Source organism: Nicotiana tomentosiformis, chromosome 8, assembly GCF_000390325.3.
Source record: "Nicotiana tomentosiformis chromosome 8, ASM39032v3, whole genome shotgun sequence".
NCBI lineage: Eukaryota > Viridiplantae > Streptophyta > Magnoliopsida > Solanales > Solanaceae > Nicotiana > Nicotiana tomentosiformis.
The window spans coordinates 41,646,115-41,668,161 of NC_090819.1; the positions used below are offsets into that span (position 1 = coordinate 41,646,115).

General features: G+C 41.5%; 1 protein-coding gene across 1 annotated transcript; it reads left to right on the top strand.

The window, feature by feature from the left end:
• The first annotated feature begins 3,724 nt into the window (after positions 1 to 3,724).
• On the top strand, positions 3,725 to 4,252 carry LOC138897377 (uncharacterized). Its single transcript, XM_070183342.1, has one exon. The coding sequence runs from the start codon at positions 3,725 to 3,727 to the stop codon at positions 4,250 to 4,252; it is 528 nt and encodes a 175-aa protein (XP_070039443.1).
• The last annotated feature ends 17,795 nt before the right edge of the window (positions 4,253 to 22,047 follow it).

Sequence of the window (22,047 nt, forward strand, 5' to 3'; positions counted from 1 at the left end):
CAAACGCACGATAAGGAATGAAAGAGCAGAAAACATCCTAAATGCTTAGTCGCCTCAAGATCGTAAGCATGTGTCACGACCCAAAATCTAACTAGTCATGATGGCACCTAAACCAACCCTCTAGGTAACCCAATTAACAATAAACCACAATATAATGATAATGATAAGAGTCAAGAATGAAATAACTGAATTTTATACAACTCCCCAAGGACTTGTAAAACAAATCATGAGTTTCTAATACTTAGAATTTACAAAGCTGGTATGAAATAAATACATCATCTATTTGAAACGTACATAAACACATTTATAAATTTAAAGCTACCAAAAAGAAGAGGCAGCTATAATCGGAACGCAGGTACATCTTCAATGCCAGCTCCCGCCATACACAGCAACATCAACTCCAAAATCTGCACGCAAGGTGCAGAAGTGAGTATGAGTACTACCGACCCCATGTACTCAATAAGTAACAAACCTAACCTTAGGTTGAAAGCGGTGACGAGCTTGGACAATGGTCATAGTCCAACACCAATAGCCAAGAACAACTCATAATAATAAGATAAAAGCAGTACAAGTAATAACTCAAAGGTATGATGCTCAACTCATTCACAGTTACGAAAAATATGCATGCTTTTCAGGTATAATAGTAAACCCAAATCTTTCACCAAAGTCACCAAAATATGAGTAAATCTGAAAGCTGTGATTTTTCCCAAAAATTTTCAACAACAGATAAGATATTTCATTCTCAGATAGCATAAAGAAAGTACATCTCTATGCCTACATGTCAATGTGCATGTGAAGTCATGAATGTCACAAAACCATGTAGCATGAAGAAATGCATCTCTATGCCTACATGTCAAGTATGCATTGTTAGGCCCCGTAATTAGTTTTGCAAAGGAAAGTAAGGTTTCATGGTGTCAGACTAGGCTTACGTGTTACTATGCGTTTCATTGAGGAGTAAAGGAAAATATTTGGCAGAGAAATGTGTTTCTGTGATCCATTATGCGACCGCAGAATTACTATGCAGGCCGCATAATGCCGCAGAGTGAGGCAGGTATGGGCTGGTTTGGATGCCATTCTGTGATCGACTATGCGACCACAAAACTGTTTTGTGGTTCATAATGCGACCGTAGGACAGGTCTGCGGGCCGTATAGTGACAGCAGACTCAGGCTGATATTTTCCAATTTTTGGCACCAAATTGTGCGGCCGATATGCGAACCGCATATCCATTCTGCGGTCGCATATGCGACCACATACCCTGTTCCGGAGCTTCATTTTTGGGGTTTTTTAACCCGAACCTCTTTCGTTAAAACATATGCCATAGTCCATTTTTGAGCTAAAACCTGATATTTTGAGAGTGAGAGAGTGATATTCAACAAATTGTCATTCAATTCTTGCTCAAATCTTTGAAGATTAACAAGGAAAACTCACTAGGTCTTCATCCTAGAGGTAAGATTCTACACCCTAGCCCTTAATTTCAAAATTTACATAAGAATGGGTAATTAGCAAGACAATTCTTGGGTATGGGAGTTGTTTATTTTGCATGCATGTGTTATGAAAGGGTGTAGGAAGATTGTAAAAATGGTAAAGAGTGGGTTGTGGGATGATGGAATCCTTCATAAAAGGACCCTGAAACCTTAATGCATACCTACTGTTTGATAAAATGTTCAAATGAGCTAGAACCATGATCATCTTCCTAATTTTGGTTCAATTTGTTATATTTCTAAAATAGATTGAAGTTTCTAAAAATTCCGGATAATTTAGAGTTTAAGAAAGCTCAATTGAGTTATGTTGGCTAAACTCTTCTTTAAGAATTGGAACCCCAAAATCCTTGTAAGTTCCAAGATATTTATTTTAAGTTGAGTATTCCGAATAAGTTTTGTGACAAAGATATATGTTTAATTTGTGTTTCAAATGCTCTCATGATATTGTATTAAAAATTGAGGATCTATTCCAAACTATGGATTGTGTATCTACGTGTTATGATTCCAAGTCGTGATTTATGTGGAAAACTATTATGCCAAATTATGTAGATATTGTGATTGGGGTTACACCTCTACCAACATATATTGGGGTGAGGCAGCAGGGCCACTTTGTGTATGATTTTGGTATTGTTGTTGCACCATCACCCATGTATATATACATTGGGGTGAGGCGGCATGGCCACTTTGTGTAGGTATTGATATCGTTTATGCATTCCAACCCGCATATACTAGGGTGAGGCGGCGGGGCCACTTTGTGTGAAAATGGGTATTGTGTTTACACCTCCACCTGTATACATTGGGGTAAGGCGGCGGGGCCGCTTTGTGTGAAAATGGTTACAGAGAATCTCACAAAAATTCTATAAATGTTAATGACATCTCTTGATAAGCTTGCTTTGTTTTGAATGGCTATCTATGTTATTCTATTGTCGCCTTGATTCATCATGTTCATATTGTATTTTTGAGTTCTTAAATTGGTGTTTGGTTTTCATACTAGTACTATCTGACATGTACTAACTTCCCTTTTGGCGGGGGCGCTGCATCTTTAATGGATACAGGTGGTTCCACAGCGGAGGATACTGACCAGTGATAGTAGTGCTCATTCTTCCCAACTGACTTGGTGAGCCCCGTCTCATTCCGGGGTTGTGCATCTTTTATATCGTATGTGTTATCGTGTTTTGAGGTATAGCCGGAGCCTTGTTGCCGGCACTATCATTGTATTCTTTGGTATTTTTAGAGGCTCCGTAGAATAAGTGTGGGTTGTGTATGGGTGTTGGGAATATTAAACTAGTTGTGTTGTGATTAAATCACTTGTTCCACTTTGAACCATGAAGGTGTGAGTGTGTGTGTTTAGAGACTTATTAATGGAGTAACTAATGGTAATGAATTGGTATTGTAGACATGATCACCTTATTGTCTAACTAACGAAAATAGGTATTATCCTTATTCATGGATGAATTTGGGTAGAAGGAAATCTAATAGGCTTGCTCGGCCGGGTTCACTCGGTAGAGCGCCGGTCGCGCTCCCCGAGTTTGGGGCGCGACAAACTTGGTATCAGAGCCAAGTTTTAAAGTGTCATAGGATGTCTCGAGCCGTGTCTAGTAGAGTCCTTCTTATCGGTGTGTTGTCGACCACATCTATAATTAGGATGCTACTTGGGCATTTAGGAATAATACCTTTCTTTCATGTTCTCGATCGTGCGTCAAAGCTGATTGTAAGATTGTTCCTCTTTTAAATTGTGCGTTGCTTTAATTTCCAGTACATGGCACCTAAGAAGAGGGCAAGAACTGGCCAAAGAGCCAATGTCACCCCGGAAGTGGCAGTTAATCCTATATTTGATGATGATGGTGAGCACCCGAAGGGTGAGGATGTTCCCCCAGTTACTACACTGCCTGATTCTACTACAGCTGATCAGACCGCATCTTTCCCTATGCCTACTGAAGGTGCAATGGTTCCTCCAACCGATATTCTAGTTCTATCTCTAGCTCAAGCTTCCGATTCTGTTGTTTCTGATGTTGATCTTAGGGGAGCCATACAAATGTTGGCACAGATTGTGGCTTCTCAGGCCCAGAGATCGAGTGTTGGGCCTACTTCTTCCAGTCAGCCAGGGGAATCTGATAGTTCTAGGGTGAACAAGTTTCTTCAGTTAGATCCTCCAGTGTTCACGGGTACTAATCCCGAGAAGGACCCCTAGGACTTCATTGATGAGATGCACAAGACTCTTCAAGTTATGCATGCTACAGAGATGGAGGGAGTGGAGTTGGCCTCCTACCACCTGAAAGGGGTGGCCTATTCTTGGTTTGAGTTGTGGGAGGAATCTCGTGAGAAGGGAAGCCTTCCGGCAAGGTGGGATGAGTTCACATATGCCTTTATGTATCGTTTCTTGCCTGTCAAATCTAAGGCAACCCGTGTCGCTGAGTTTGAAAGCCTGAAGCAGGGTAGTATAAATGTGTGGGAGTACCATATGGAGTTTGCGCGCCTGTCCAAGTATGCTATTCACATGTTGCTCACTATGGAGGCTAGAGTGCGTTGGTTTGTACAGGGCCTTAGCCCCTTGGATATTAATGAGGCCTTTACAGCTGCCTTAAATTCCGATATGAACTATGGTAAGATGGTGGCATTTTCTCAAGCCACAGAGACCCGTAAATTGAAGAATAGAATGGAGCGTCAGAGTAACAGCAAGCCCGGTCCGCGAGCAACTTGGGTGGTGGTAGGTCGGCATTCAGGGGAGGGTCGTCAGGACCATCTCAATCATTCGCTCAGTCTTCGATGAGTGCACAGTCATCTGGACCCAGTTAGGGCAACAGGGGACCCCACTAGCAGGGTCGGCCCGACAGAAGATTTCAGCATCGGACGCTCTCATGCCCTAAGTATGGGAGGATGCACTTTGGGGCAGATTCTACACCTTAGACCTTAATTTCGAAATTTGCATAAGAATGGGTAATTAGCAAGACAATTCTTGGGTATGATAGTTTTTTTTTTTTGCATGCATGTGTTATCAAAGGGTGTAGGAAGATTGTAAGCTAAAAATGGTAAAGAGTGGGTTGTGGGATGATGGAATCCTCCATAAAAGGACCTTGAAACCTTAATGCACACCTAGTGTTTGATAAAATGCTCAAATGACCTAGAACCATGATCATCTTCCTAATTTTGGTTCAATTTGTTATATTTCTTAGACAGATTGAAGTTGCTAAAAATTCTGGATCATTTTAGAGTTTAAGGAAGCTCAATTGAGGTATGTTGACTAAACTTTTCTTTAAGAATTGGAACCCTAATATCCTTGTAAGTTCCTAGATATTTATTACAAGTTGAGTATTCCAAATAAGTTTTGTGACAAAAATATATGTTTAATTTGTGTTTCAAATGCTCTCATGATATTGTATTATAAATTGAGGATGTGTTCCAAACTATGGATTGTGTATCTACGTGGTATGATACCAAGTCATGATTTATGTGGAAAACTATTATGCCAAATTGTGTAGAGATTGTGATTGGGGTTACATATCTAACCACATATATTGGGGTGAGGCGCCATGGCCGCTTTGTGTATGATTTTGGTATTGTTGTTGCACCATCACCCACGTATATATATTGGGGTAAGGTGCCACGGCCGCTTTGTGTAGGTATTGATATCGTTGATGCATTCCCACCCGCATATATTGGGGTGAGGCATCAGGGCCGCTTTGTGTGAAAATGGGCATTTTGTTTATACCTCCACCTGCATACATTGGGGTGAGGCGGCGGGGCCGCTTTGTGTGAAAATGGTTACAGAGAATCTCACCTTAAATTCTATAAATGTTAATGACATCTCTTGATAAACATGCTTTGGTTTAAACGGCTATCTATGCTATTCTATTATCGCCTTGATTCATCATGTTCATATTGTATTTTCGAGTTCTTAACTTGGTGTTTGGTTTTCATACTAGTACTATTCGACATGTACTAACGTCCCTTTTGCCGGGGGCGCTGCATCTTTAATGGATGCAGGTGGTTCCACAGCGGATGATACTGACCAGTGATAGCAATACTCATTCTTTCTAGCTCACTTGGTGAGCCCCATCTCATTCTGGGGTTGTGCATCTTTTGTTTCGTATGTGTTATTGTATTTTGAGATATAGCCGGAGCCTTGTGCCGGCACTATCATTGTACTCTTTGGTATTTTTAGAGGCTCCGTAGACTAAGTGTGTTGTGTATACGTGTTGGGAATGTTAAACTAGTTGTGTTGTGATTAAATCACTTGTTCCACTTTTAACCATGAAGGTGTGAGTGTGTATGTTTTGAGACTTATTAATGGAGTAATTAATGGTAATGAATTGGTATTGTAGACATGATCACCTTCTTGTCTAATTAATGAAAATAGGTATTATCCTTATTCATGGATGAGTTTGGGTAGAAGAAAATCTAATAGGCTTGCTCGACCGGGTTCACTTGGTTGAGCGCCGGTCGCGCTCCCCGAGTTTGGGGCGTCACATGCATGTCAAATGTAATTCATCACAGTGATGAGCTAATGTACTCACACTCTCAAAGTACTCAATCTCATTGTCTTACCCTCAATCACTCGGTACACTCAATAACTCGGCACTGGGCACTCAGTACCTGCGCTCACTACTGGTATGTCAGATTTGGGAGGGGCATATCCCGTCTAATACTATTATAAGCCAACATAGCCTGTTATGTCGTGCAGCCTGATCCCATCATGAATCAATAAATCTGTTGCGGTGTGCAACTCGATCCCATCATGAATCAATAAAGCCTGTTGCGGCGTGCAGCCCGATTCCATAACTATCACTGACAATCAGGCCCTTAGCCTCAACTCAATCATCAATCTCTCTAGTCTCTCGGACTCACAAATCTCATGCCAATCAGCCAAAACAATGATACATGATGTAACAATAAAAGATAACAGAGACTGAGATATTATATGCAAATGAATGAAAATGACTGAGTATGTAATTCCAATTTAAGCAAATAACTCAACTACAGAAATGACTTCAGTGGGTCCCAACAGAACAAACATATCGCCTAAACATGGTTTCTAATATTGATCACAACTCAATTACTCTAGCACGTAGAAATTTCATAGATAGAAACAAGATTTGGTAAGTACACAGTACCACAGAATCAGCTGAGTCATAATTCACACGGTGTACACCCACACACCTGCCACCTAGCATGTGCGTCACCTTAACACCAAGCACATAACATGTATGTTTAGGGATTCATACCCTCGGCACTATGTTTAGAAGTGTTACTTACCTCGAACAAATCGAATCCAATACCGAGCAAGCCAAACAATACTCTAGAAATACCATCTCACGTGTACCGACCTCCGAATGGCTCGAAACTAGCCAAAAGCAACTCAAGAAAATCAAATAATGCCAACGGAAACAAACCCAATCGATAAAGGTAGAATATTTAATGAAAATCCCAAAGTCAACCAAAAAGTAAACAAAAGTCAATGTTGGACTCGCCTTGGACTCCGAATCCAAGATTACCCGAGCGAAGCCCGAACCAATACAAGCTCACACAAATGATAACCGACTAAATCGGAGTTTGATAGCTCAACCAAGGCCGTTTTTTCATTATGGTAACCTTCATGCTCAAATCGACGTCAAAATCAAAAATAATCACCATACTACCCGAACAATATTTTCGTAGTTTATAGCTTGATTGCTATCCAAGATGATCAACAAATTAGATTTATGTGATTAAAACTAAAATTAACTAAGAGTTTAACTTATTGACGAATGACACTCGAATAAAAGAAAGCAAGGAAGATTTCAATGGAAGAAAATAGGGATTGATTGGATAGGTGCAAGATAAATGTCTGGAGCTTAACTCTAGTTAATTTACTTCTAATGTTCAAGTGAGTCTCTCGAATTCACTCAATTAGTGTAGTTCAAACGTTTAGGAGAAACTCCTCTCTCGATTAAGTCTCAATCTCACAATAGGAACCAATTTAAGCTCAGTGAAGATATACAAGAATTCGTAGTGGATTGGTCTTTAGAAGAACCTCTTTCGATTATCCTCCTAACTAGGTCTAAAAAATAATTCATGAAGCCTCTTTCGATTACTAAGAAAAATCAATGAATTAAACCAACAAGATAATGCAAAAACATCACAAGTTATGCCTATTTCGATTACATGAACATGTGAAAATAGATGCAACATTTAAAATACCCAAAACGATTCAATACATAGAAACTAGAGTTAATAATCCACAAACAAATATCAATATACCAAATCCATCAATCCCTGAAGAGACCTACTCCATAGATATGGAGTAATTCATCACAAATAAGTTTTAGTTAAAGGAAAGCATAAGCGATCCAAACTCTTGTCTTGAGTGACGATTGAATGATGAAATCCTTGTGCTCTTGCTTCTCCCACTGCTCCTTAGCTTCCTTAGGTCTTAGATGTGTCAAAAGTCCCAAAAATACTGTTTTTCCATGTATATATACCAAGTAGGGTCGAGCCCAAACGAAAACACCTTCTCCTACGCGAAATAGGACTCTTTCCAGAATAGGACATGCGCGGCCGCGCACCGGGGAGTGTGCTTGCGCATATGGCCACGCACTTTGGAAGGTATTCTGCCTCACTTGCACGCCTAGTATGCGCTTGCGCACCTAGGTGGCGTCCTACTCGATTCTTCGTTTCTTTCGTTAAGTGCATGATTGTCCGTTGATCCCCGAACATGATCCTAACTTAATCCTTGAGCTTTTACTCAGGCTTCAAAGCTCCAGAATAGCTTGAATTCATGCCATAACATCTACATAGCACGGGATCACTCCTACAAGGCATAAAATACACAATTAGTGCAAAGCACTAGGGATTAATGCTCAAACTCAATTAAAGTACGGTAAATTAGAGTGCAATAAGCAACTAAAACATGCAATTATAGCTGTCACGACCCAAAATCCTAACCTGTCATGATGGCACCTATCATGGTACTAGGCAAGCCGACATTTATGAAATAACTCCAACACTTAACAGAAAATGGATTTAACATAGTTTAAGTGATAACACTTTCAATTAACAGGATAGAAATCCAAAATACAACGCGGAAATTCCCAACATCAGGGTGTCACTGAGTACATGAGCATCTATACATCACAAGTCCGAAAAATACTGTCTATGAAAACTTAAACCAAATGCAATAAGTGGAAAGATAGAGAAGGAGAAACAAGGTCTGCGAAACGCCAGCAGCTACCTCGAGATCTCCAAAAGCTCAGCTATGCGCAGAAATCAACACCTACTGTTTCTGGGAATACCGGAATCAGCACACGAAGTGCAGGGTGTAGTATGAGTACAACTAACTCAGCAAGTAACAATACTAAATTGTCACGCCCCAAACCTGGGGGGCGAGACCAGCACCCGGTGCCTCACCTAACCTAGTGTACCAACTTGCGACTAAGGAGCTCTGAACATATAATGTCATAATTTGACCATGGGTCCACATTGCAAGACAATTTTTGAAGAAAAATATAAAACTGAACGAAAACTAGCGCTGACTAAGCATCAATATAAAGCTGGGGAGACAAGGCCGTCGTAACTACTACAGCTGACAAACCAACAAAATATACACACCAGGCATACAAGCCCAACATACTGCACTAACTGGCAGGATATGTCTACAAGCCTCTACTGGTGGATGCACTGTGCTTGGAACAGGGCCCCGACCTACCCATAACATATATACACAATATGTACATAAAACCATAGACCCGGCAACTCCGAAGGACATGGAGCTTACCGATTAGGCTGAACTCGGGCAACACCTACTGGGGACGTCTACCCGTCTGTCTATCTGAACCTGCATGCATGAAATGCAGCGTCCCCAAAAAGGGACGTCAGTACGAAATAATGTACCGAGTATATAAGGCAATAAAATAACTGAAAGCTGAAACTTAACTGATAATATAATAACTGAAAGTAATAGGAGTCAAAGATGATCTTGAAGATATACTTACCTGCTGATACTGACTCAACTCCTTCAATATAGTAAGTAAAATAAATGGCCGACCCTATAAGGCTCGGTACGTGTAACCACTCGGCCGTATTAAGCTCGCTCATAGGCGCTCGGCCATACTAGGCTAGGTATCTCGGCCATTCAGGGCTCGCTCATAGGCGTTCGGCCACAGTAGGCTCAATATATAACTTACCATCTGATCAGAGGTTGCCCAATAGGGGCCTACCCACCGATTATAGCTCGATTGTGGTGAAAATACTATAATACCGTATATATTTATATATAGACCCTCTGCTCGCTTGCATGGAAGAAGACAATACTTAATTGAATATAAAGTCCCAATAAGGGAGAATACTGTAACTTATGAGACTAGGATAATGTACATAAGTTCAGGAATACAAACTTCTCTTTATGCCTCGTTATTTAAACGCATGTAGTTTCGGGATCATGCCAAAATGAAGAAAGGTTTAGCCTTAACATACCTTATCACAATCTTTCCAATCACCAAGTTGAACTCACCTCTTCTCACCTTAATCTGCAACAACGATAATAATACTATCATTAAGTTACGAAGGGTACAACTATCACACAACGAACGACAAGCTTATTTTGTATTAAAACAGGCAGTATCTCCCCTATAATCCATACTTCCTCCATATTCAATATAATACCAAAAACACAAGAACACAACAATATCAACATATATACATTATTTTCCAACCTTATATACACCACAAAATACTACAAAACTGCCCAACACACCCTAATCTCTTCATACACAAAATGACCACTGTAGTAGTGCAAACAACCTGAAAATGTTACGACGAACGACCATCCCACCACCCTGCATTTATGTGGTATTTTTCCACACCCTTACTCCTCCAATACTCCACAAAATAGTAGTAAAAGATGCAGCCTAACAGCAACACAAAACAGTCCACTACAAGTGAATAACTCAAACTCACGGCTTCCGATCACCGTCCCGTGAGTTCTTACAAATATAGAATGACTTACCATGCATTTACAGCAGACAAAAATGGATGAAAAAGAGCAGTAAACTTAACTTATTTTTTGGATAACTCAGCTCCTATCTTGGTTCTTTAAACTCTAGGTTTTACCTCCAATTAGAACTTGAAAGGGCGAGAAAATCAACTAGGGTTTGTGGGCAATTGTTTGGAGGATGTTTGCAGAGCTTATGTCTGGTTATTATGCCCTATTATCAGTCTAATATATGAATGAAATAGACCTTTAAAAAGGCCTCTTTGGATGACCCGAACTGGTTCATTTTCGGACTCTCATTTAAGCAAGTAGGTGACACACCTACTTGTCACCTAGCAGCTTGCGCAGTCTCGCAAAAATGCATATATCTCTCTACTCCGATGTCGTATTGACAAACAGTTTAATGAGTTATAAAATAGATTCATAGATCTTCAATTTGATGGGTGTAACACCCCGTTACTCTAAGTATATTGGGAGAAAATCGTAGTTACATTTGACCCAAATTTCAGTAAAACTTATGAACGTATCTTGTGATGACTTTCATCGACTTTTGTTCCACAACTCGCTTGACTTCAAAACATAATACACGACTATCATACTACTAACATAACTCATAGCATAACGTCCTTATCATGTTATGCACCCTAGTATCACCCCAAAAGTACATGTTATAACATTCTCAATATGTCGACTTGCGACGAAACATTAGTTTGCTTTAGACGCACTTTTACGTACAAAAATATAGGGTGTTACATAAATAAAGAACTGAAAGTAGTGACGTGCTTCACAGTTACAGTTCAATTACAGTGATTTCAACATAAGAAAGTAGGCATTCTTTGATGTTCAACAATTAAGGCCAAAACAATAATTTCATATCAAGTTCAACTGAAACAGAGTGTAATATCTTTCAGAAATTATAAAGACAATGATACATGGCAGCTAAGTGCAACAAATATGAAATCAAATGCATCCTCTCAGGGCCACAGTCACTCAACCCTCCCATTCACTCAACACTCGGCACTCGCACTCAGTAGGTACATGCGCTCACTGGGGGTGTGTGTAGACTCCGGAGGGGCTCCTTCAGCCCAGGCGCTATAATCAGCACGGACATCTCATGTGCTGCACGGATAACTCACGTGCCATAATATAATATCTGGATCTGCACAAACAACTCACGTGTTGCACGGACAACTCACGTGCTATAGTATAATATATGGATCCGCTCGGACAACTTACGTGCTGCACGGAAAACTCACGTGCTATAGTATAATACCTCACAATCAGGCCCTCAGCCTCACTAAGTCATAAATCTTTCCAGTCTCTCGGGCTCTCAGAATTCATGATAAGCAGCCAAAACAGTAATGATATAATGCATCAATAATGAACAATAGAGATTGAGATGTAATATGCAAGTAAAAGCGTGACTGAGTACCAAACAGCAATTTAGCAGATAATTCAACATTTACACGACCTCTATGGGTCCCTACAATGCCAACACATAGTCTAAACATGATTTGTGGTTCAATTTCTCTAATACATGTTGAATGTACATATAACAACAGATTATACAACAACACGATTCCACGGAATTTGACCAAATCGCAATTCCTACGGTGCACGCCCACACGCCCGTTAACTATAATGTACGTCACCTCAAAATCAAATACATGACACGTATTACGGGGTTTCATACCTTCAGAACCAAATTTAGAACTGTTACTTACCTCGATCCGAGCCAAAACTCTACTCCAATATGCCTCTGTCTCGCAAATCGTCATCCAAATGTCCCGAATCTAGCCACAAGCAGTATAACACAATTAATATGGCTAAAGGAATTAATTCCACAAGAAAAATATGAAATTATGAATCAAAATCCGAAATCAGCTTCAAGCCGATCCCCAGGCCCACGTCTCGAGCCGTTCAACTACGAGTCTAACCATACCAAATGTATCAAAATCCGACACCAAATCGACACTCAAATCCCCAAAATCAACTCTCCAAATCCCTAGTCTAAAATCCCCAAATTACACCTCAAATACACACTAACTAGGTGGGAAAATCAATGGGGAAACATAATTATTGAAGAAATTTAACCACAAGCGACTTACCTCAAGAATCCCTTCGACATCTCTCTCAAAAATCGCCCAATTCCGAGTTCAAAATGTTAAAACAAAGCCAAAATCACGACCCCAAGCATTTATATGTTCTGCCCAGTCAAACCGCACCTGCGGTCCCAAAATCCGCTTATGTTGTCCCACTTTTGCAATGAAAACTCTGCTTCTGCGGAAGTCACTAATCCTAGCTGCCTCCGCTTCTGCGACCCCTTAACCACATCTGCGCAATCGCAGGTGCGGAAAACCCATCGCACCTACGACCTCCGCTGACTCCATTCAAATCCCCACCTGCGCTCCACCTGCCGCAACTACGGTATCGCACCTGCGGCCAAGACCCTCGCAGGGGTGATCACACCAGCAGAAACCAAACTTCAGCTGCTTTCTAAACTAAATTCCAAGTCCGTTAACCACCTGAAATCAACCCGAGGCCCCCGGGACCTCAACCAAACATACCAACAAGTCCTAAAACACGATACGAACTTAGTCGAGCCTTCAAATCACCTCAAACAACATCGCAAATATGAATCGCACCCCAACTCAAGCCTAATGAGCTTTGAAATTTCCAAATTCTACAAACAACGCCGAAACCTATCAAATCATGTCCGATTGACCTCAAATTTTGCACACTAGTAACAAACAACACCATGAACCTACACCAACATCCAGAAATCCAACCCGACCCCGATATTAAAAAGTCCACTCCCGGTAAAACTTTCCAAAATTCCAACTTTTGCCATTTCAAGCCTAATTCCACTACGAACCCCAAAATCACAATCCAAACACGCTCCTAAGTCCAAAATCACCCAACGAAGCTTATAGAACCATCAAAATTCAATTTCAGGGTCATTTACACAAAGATCAACATCCAATCAATCATTTCAACTTAAGCTTTCAACCTTGAGACTAAATGCCTCATTTTATTCTAAAATATTACCGGACCCGAACCGACTACCCCGGCAAGTCACATAATAGTTATAAAGTACAAAATGAGTAGTGAATGGGGGAACGGGGCTACAACTCTCAAAACGACCGGCCGGGTCGTTACATCCTCCCCCTCTCAAACATACATTCTTCCTCGAATGGGTCTAGAAACATACCTGGAGTCTCAAATAGGTGTGGATATCTGCTCTGCATCTCCCGCTTGGTCTCCTCAGTAGCCTCCCCAACTGGCTGACCTCTCCACTGCACCTTTACTAGAGCTTTGTCCTTTGACCTTAACTTTCGAACCTGCCGGCCCAAAATGGGCACCGGCTCTACATCATAAGTCAGATCACCATCCAACTGAGCTGTGCTGAAATCCAAAACGTGAGAAGGATCGCCGATATACTTCCGAAGCATAGAAACATGAAATACTGGATGCACACTCGACAAGCTAGGCGGCAATGCAAGCTTGTAAGCCATCTCTCTGATCTTTTAAAGTACCTCAAAAGGCCCAATGAATTGAGGGCTCAAATTGCCCTTCTTCCAGAACCTCATAACACCCTTCATGGGGGAAACCTTGAGCAGTACCTTCTCCGCAACCATGTAAGCAACATCACGGACCCGCACGGTCATTTTGAGCTCTAGCACATCATTCAGTGGTTTGAGACCCTGAGCAGGTTCAATTCAGGTATTATGACTTGTACGTATGGTCGGAATTGAATTTTGGGAAGTTCGGAGTTAGTTTGGGAAGAAAATTCTAATTTCGGAAGCTTTAAGTTGGAAGAATTGACTAAGGTTTGATTTTTGAGTAAACGACCTCGGAATCGGGATTGGAAGGTTCCAACGGGTTTGTAGGATGATTTTTGACTTGGGCGTATGTCCGGATCGGGTTTTGGATTACCTGGGAGCGTTTCAGCGCCTATTATGGAAGTTGGCATTTTTGGTAGAATTTCCTAAATTTGGGATTCTGAGTCTGGAAATAGCTCCATAAGGCGATTCTGGTTTCAGGAGCGCATCCGGATGTGGATTTGGATGTCCGTATGTCATTTTGGGGTCATTTGGCGAAAGTTAGAAATTAGAAGGTTTTTGAGAATTTTTTATATCGGGGTCGGATTCCGATTTCCAGAAGTTGGAGTAGGTCTGTAATGTCGAATGCGACTTGTGTGCAAATTTTAAGGTCAATCAGACGTGATTTGATAGGTTTCGGCATCGAAAATAGAAGTTTGAAGTTCTAAAGTTCACGAAGTTTGAATTGGATAGTGATTCGTGTTTTCAGCGTTGTTTGATGTGATTTAAAGGCTCGACTAAGTTTGTAATGTGTTTTGGGATGTGTTGGTATATTTGGTTGAGGTCCCGAGGGCCTCGGGTAGATTTTGGATGGTTAACGGATCGAGTTTGGACTTGGAAGAAATGTTGAGGTTAGGGTCGCAGGTGCGGAGCCGCAGAAGCGGCCGTGAGGGTCGCAGGAGCGATGCTGGGCAGAAGCGCAGGTGCGAGGGGATGTCCACACCTGCGAAGGTGAAGATACGAAAGGAAAGGCTCAGAAGCGGAAGCGGGCAGCTGGGGGCATCTCCGCAAAAGCAGAATATTTGCCGCCCCTGCGGATCTGCAGAAGCGGCCAAGTGACCGCAGTTGCGAGAAGTCGTTGGGCAGAAGGGTTCTTTAAGAACGGGATTTGGCCCATTTTCTTTCATTTTCTCTTGGTTTGGGCGATTTTGGAGAGCTTCAAAGTGGTATTTTCACCAAGAAACACAAGGTAAGTGATTCCCACTTATTATAAGTCAAATACATGGGTTGTATACGGAATTAAACATGAAAATTGATAGAAATTGTGGGATTTTGAAGAAAAACCTAGAAATTGGTATTTTTGGATCTTGACCACATATTTGGGCATGGAATTGGAAATAAATTATATATTTGAGTTCGTGAGGTCATGGGTAATAGTTATCTTCGAAAATGTTCGGAATCCGGGAACGTAGGCCCGAGGGTTGCTTTATCAATTTTTCGAGCGGAGTTGGAATTTGTTATAAATTGATTAATTATGAGTATTGGAGTATATTTTGATTGGGTTGCGTCTTATTTGACTAGTTTTGGAGCGATGGACATTGGTTTGAGTTGTGGGAAAGGTTTTGGAGCCGCTTATGGAACTTCGGAGCGAGGTAAGTCTCTTTTCTAACCTTGTAAGATGGAATTAACCCCATAGGTGAATCAAATCATTATGTGCTTCTATTTGTGAGGGGCTACGTACGCACGAGGTGATGAGAGTCCGTGTGTAGCTACTATTATACTTATGTCCGGGTAGTCTAGGACCCATATCATGTTGTACTTGCGCTGTTGTGCCCTACTTGTTAAATTAATTATTTAAAACATTTAGAAACTCGATAAAGGAATTGTAAAAAGGTTAAACTTCATTTACTTGACCGTTAAATGGGAATTTGAAATTCTTTGAATATTTTCCTTTAATAAACCTTGAACTGGTTGTGTTTTCTCTTTTGTGGAGCGGGTCGAACGCCTCGATAGTAGATAGATCCGTCTATGGTTCGCGCCGTTTGACCCTCGATAGTGCACATTTTAAATATTTATGTTGCAACGGGCCGTACGACCTCGGCATGATTTGCGCATGATATATTTTTTGAATTGATAATAATTGATAATGCTTTCATTGGCCCGAGATACAAAAATGTTAAATGACGAAAATAAATTTGGAAATTTCTTATGAACAAAAGAATTGTTTACTTATTTCATGCTATTGAGCTTACAGCCGTTCTACGTAATCCATGCTTAATTATATCATTGACATTTTATTTATAGCCCACAGTAAGTGTCGAAGTCGACCCCTCGTCACTACTTCTTCGAGGTTAGGCGGGATACTTACTGGGTACGCGTTGATTTACGTACTCATACTACACTTGCTGCTCATTTTTGTGCAGGTGCATATATGTCTAGTGGCCTTGTGGGCGCAGAGGCGCGATTATTGCGGGGACTTAGGTGAGCTGCATTCCACGTTACGAGTCCGCAGCCAGCAGAGTCTTCTTCAGAGTATTTATATTCCTCCTGTCCGAATTTACATTTCGGACAGATGTTGTATTTTATTTTACATTCCTAGTTGAGGCTCATGCAGTTGTGACACTGGGTTTTGGGGTGATTTTGGTTGTCCTATTTTGAGATTGTTAAGAATATTATTATTTACTCTGAAAATTCCATCTTTTACTATTTAATTGAAGGAAATATGATTTCAGAAATATTAAAATAAGAACCTAATTAAGTATTTATTTTTGGCTTGCCTGACAGCGGTGTCCGGCGCCATCATGACCTTTAATGGATTTTGGGTCGTGACAATATGGTATCAGAGTACTAGGTTCACTTAGGTCTCACGAGTCATGAGCAAGTCTAGTAGAGTCTTGCAGATCGGTACGGAGACGTCTGTACTTATCTTCGAGAGGCTACAGGACTGTTAGGAGCACTTCCCTTCTTGATTCCTTATCGTGCGATTAGATTCCTTTGAGGCTTATGCCTTCATTCACTTCCTATTCAGTCTTATGCATCGTGAAGCGCTTGTTATAAATTGAGAATCAAGGAATTTTAATGGTACTACAAATGTTGTGCAAGATGTTTCTCCCTACGTATTTGATTGGGCTATTGTCGTCGCCTTGCGGAAGGCAGTTCCGTCGTTGCAGCTCAGTATCAGTATTACCTAAGGTTTTGAGATTTAGCGTTGATGGGTATGACGATTCGTGCATTGCTATCGCACAATGTTTGAGTAATGGTAGGATGCTTGTCTATGTGTAGGGGCAGTGAATGGTTTGAAAGGAGGAAAAGCATTCGGACTAAGAATGTTCAGGTTTGGGTTGATGGAGTAACGAGACTTGGTATTTTTGAGCGTGGTGAAATTTTCATCTGTGATGTGGTGTCGTCGTGCTTGTTGAATGCGTTAAGTTTGCCGGTGTTATGGTCTTATTCAACTCGCCTTCGGGGCAGGGTATTGTGAAATGGTGTCGGGGAAGCGGCTATCAGAGATCGTGGTGTGCAGTGGTTTAATATCGAATCGGTGTTTCTAGTGTTGATGGCTCAAGAAAGATGATCTTCGGAATGGTTTGAAGTTGGTAGCGATTGATTGATTCAAGTGCTATAGAGATAGATTTAGATTTAAAAAAACAACTGGGCAGCGAAGGATGAGGAAGGACATGTAGGAGGTGTCTTGCGGTGGTTAAATTTCTTGAAGGCCAAGTGTGAGAAACAGAAGTCGGGTAGTTACTTAAAGGAGAGGGTTTGACCAAAATGGGAGAGTGGCGGAGTAGCATATGGGTTCTGTGGTAGGATAGAAACACGCATTGAGGAAAGTTTAGAGTCATCTGGAACTCATGGTGGATAGTGACTAAGTCTACAAACTTAATTTGGAATATTGGCTGCTATACGGAGAAGGGTTGGATACGACAGCAAGGAGTTGCATGATATGAAAAATGATACAACATGACTTTGGATTGGAATGTATCGTCACACGTTTAGTTGATGTCAATGGGGAGTGAACGGGCTTGTACAGCTGGTGAATGAGCACAGGCTCAGGATGGTTTATTGGTTTCGTGGTAATTGTACTAGGCGCAGAGTTGTTGGAAGATGTCGGCATGGAATTTCCACAGGTCTGTTACTTCCGGTGAGCAGGTTAACTGTTGTGTGGTGTTGATGAAGCTTCTACGAAGAATTTTACTGGCTATCCGATTAGAGGTCGAATATGTAAATGCGGCTAAAGATTCAAAGCGTTCATGAAATGGTTAACAGGAAGATTTCGAGGAATTTGGCAGGTCGATTGCGCAAGGTCATGTCAGTAAGGAAGAAGGAATCTTGGTAGGTTCCAGGGTCATGCAATGGTAGCTTCAAGCGTAAGTGGGAGAGCCCCACCACCTACGATTGGATTGCATGGTTGTCTACTTGTGAGGTTTCTAGTTATCGGCATATTGGTGGGTTGTTATGACTAAGGAAATAGAACATCAGTGGTGATTTGAGCCAAGGACTTGAGGAATGTGTGCTACAATTGGCCTTGTCGATTCATTTTCAGGTTTGGAAAGACTTAGATTCTATGCTTCGTATGGATGTGCAGACTTGTTACCTGGTGCGGAAGGTCGTAGGAGCGTATCCCATGGGAAGATTGTATAAGTGTGATATGTAGTTACTTGATTGATTAAAGATTTGAAACCAAGTATGGAGATTTGGTACTATCGCTAATGTGAGAGTTTAGGCCTGAAAAGCGCTCTATTCGATTGATTGTGAATTGTGGAAGTTTGTTCCGGATTCGACGGCTGTTCTAGGGTGTCATGGGAAAAAGGGTCATTGTGGATCCTTGAGAGGGTATTTGCCCAAGCATGGTATGATCAGAATCAGTTTGGGATCCGTTGATGGGTCCAAATGTGGATGTGTACTCTACACCAGCCTGGGTGTGTTCATTCAGCATAGCATTCCTTATGGAGGAGTATTCGGGTGTTGAATGTTAATTTCGTCGCCATCTACTTCATGTAATACTCTATTGTGCCGTGTGGGTTGTGAGACGGCTTGATTATTTGTACAATGTGTTGAGGTCCCGCTTAGCGGTGGTGTTATGTGAGCGGGATGTCTCTCGAGATGCATATCATATATCACACCTTAGTTGTGCTTGCGTTTTATAGCGTATGACGCTACCTGTCTTCTCAGGATTTGTATTATGCACTTGGCGTGCTTATGGTTGATATTCGGTCATTTCGTAAGGTATAAACATTTCTGGCTTGATGGATATTTCCCTATTTATTACTATATGCGGATCGGGTGGCACGCCGCCACGGAGATGTTGTTTGGATCGGGTTGCATACAGCAATGGGTACCGTGGTTGGATTGGGTTACACACCGCAACGGTATCGTGTGTGGATTAGGTTGCACGCCGCAATAGTGTGATGTTGAGTACAGTTCCCTATACCTATTCTAGTGTGTTTTGCTTCTCATTTTCTGAGGAAGGTTCATAACATCTTTTTGGTTGTTTAATTGGTAACGTGGGTTGAGCAGTTCTTTCCGGAGTTCTTGTTTTCCTTATGTATCACATGCGAGTTTGTGGATTGTTGACACACGGTGGCATCATATGAGACCTTTGGTAGTGTTTGTGGTGGATTATTGCCGGAAGAGCTTATACTGGGTGAGACAAGATTTTTGGACCTGGGATCAGTGCGGTTGGATTATATGAGTCATAAAAAGAGCAAATATCGTTAGTTGGTTCATAATGGGGTAATGGTCCTTCTCATGAGGAGGGACTCAATGCATTTTGATTCGGCAGGTGGTTATGAGTTTCTACACGTTCTTTCTATTGTGGCAGCATTGCGAGAGTTGAAACGGGACTTATATGCTTCGTGAGGTGTGTCATGGGCATCAAATTCGTCAGATTTCAGCTATCAAGTCAGAGGATGTTATTATGGTCATGCGAGTTACCCGGAGTATGGTAGGAATTCAGTAAGGGTATACAATCGTGTTTGGTACAGTGTATAGTGATTAATACGGCATTCGTATGTTGGAAACAGGCCTGACAGAGAATTTCAGATGTTAGAATTTGGCCTAATTTGACTAGATAAAAAGGGGGAATCTTCAGATTTTGTCGAGCTAATGTGCTCAACTGAATTATGGTAGCACGGGTAGGTGCACGAGGTGTTAAAAAAATATTTCGGACAACTCCATAACAGTTCTTAGCACGTTCGAGGATGAACGTATGTTTAAGTGGGAGAGAATGTAACGACCCGACAGGTCGTTTTGAGCTCTAGTGCGTCATTCAGCGGTTTGAGACCCTGAGCAGCTTCACTTAAGGTATTATGACTTGTACGTATGGTCGAAATTGAATTTCGGGAAGTTCCGAGTTAGTTTGGGAAGAAAATTCTAATTTCAGAAGTTTTAAGTTGGAAGAATTGACTAAGGTTTGATTTTTGACTAAACGACCTCGGAATCGGGATTGGAAGGTTCCAACAGGTTCGTGTGATGATTTTGGAGTTGGGCGTATGTCCAGATCAGTTTTTGGAAGATCCGTGAGCATTTCGGCGCCTATTATGGATGTTTGCATTTTTGGAAGATTTTTCTAAATTTGGGTTGAAGTGCATTTCAATGTTATTGATGTCCGTTTGGGATTCCGAGTCTGGAATAGCTCCGTAAGGTGATTCCGGTATTGGGAACGCATCCGGATGTGGGTTTGGAGGTTCGTAGGTCATTTTGGGGTCTTTTGGCGAAAGTTAGAAATTTGAAGGTTTTTGAGAAGTTTGACCGGGAGTAGACATTTTGATATCGGGGTCGGATTCTAATTTCTGGAAGTTGGAGTAGGTCCGTAATGTCGGGAGTAGACATTGTGTGCAAAATTTGAGGTCAATCGGACGTGATTTAATAGGTTTCGGCATCGAAAATAGAAGTTTGAAGTTCTAAAGTTCATTAAGTTTGAATTGGAGGGTGATTCATGTTTTTAGCATTGTTTGATGTGATTTAAAGGCTCGAATAAGTTCGTAATGTGTTTTGGAACGTGTTGGTACATTTGGTTGAGGTCCCGAGGGTCTCGGGTGGATTCCGGATAGTTAACGGATCGAGTTTGGACTTGGAAGAAATGCTGAGGTTGCTGTCTCCTGGTGCAACCGCACCTGCGAAGTTAGTGCCGCAGGTACGGAGCCGGAGAAGCGGCCATGAGGGTCGCAGGAGCGATGCTGGGCAGGAGGGCAGGTGCGAGGGAATGTCCGCACCTGCGAAGGCAAAGATGCGGAAGGAAAGGCGCAGAAGTGGAAGCAGACAGCTGGGGGAATCTCCGTAGAAGTGGAATATTTGCCGCACCTGCGGAACCGCAGAAGCGGCCAAGTAACCACAGGTGCGAGAAGTCGCTGGGCAGAAGGGTTCTTTAAGAGCGGGATTCGGCCCATTTTCTTTTATTTTATCTTGGTTTAGGCAATTTTGGAGAGCTTCAAAGTGGGATTCTCACCAAGAAACACAAGGTAAGTGATTCCCACTTATTATAAGTCAAATACATGGGTTGTATAAGGATTTAAACATGAAAATTGATAGAAATTGTGGGATATTGAAGAAAAACCTAGAAATTGTTATTTTTGGATTTTGACCACGAATTTGGGCATAGAATTGGAAATAAATTATATATTTGAGTTCGTGAGGTCATGGATAATAGTTATCTTCGAAAATGTTTGGAATCCGAAAACGTGGGCCCGAGGGTTGCTTTATTGATTTTTCGAACGGAGTTGAAAATTGTTATAAATTGATTAATTATGAGTATTAGTGTATATTTTGATTGGGTTGCATGTTATTTGACTAGTTTTGGAGCGAAGGGCATTGTTTTGAGTTGTTGGAAAGGCTTTGGAGCCGGTTATGGAACTTCGGAGCGAGGTAAGTCTCCTTTCTAACCTTGTAAGAGGGAACTAACCCCATAGGTGAATCAAATAATTATGTGCTTCTATTTGTGGGGGGGCTACGTACGCACGAGGTGATGAGAGTCCGTGCGTAGCTACTATTATACTTATGTCCGGGTAGTCTAGGACCCATATCATGTTGTACTTGCGATGTTGTGCCCTACTTGTT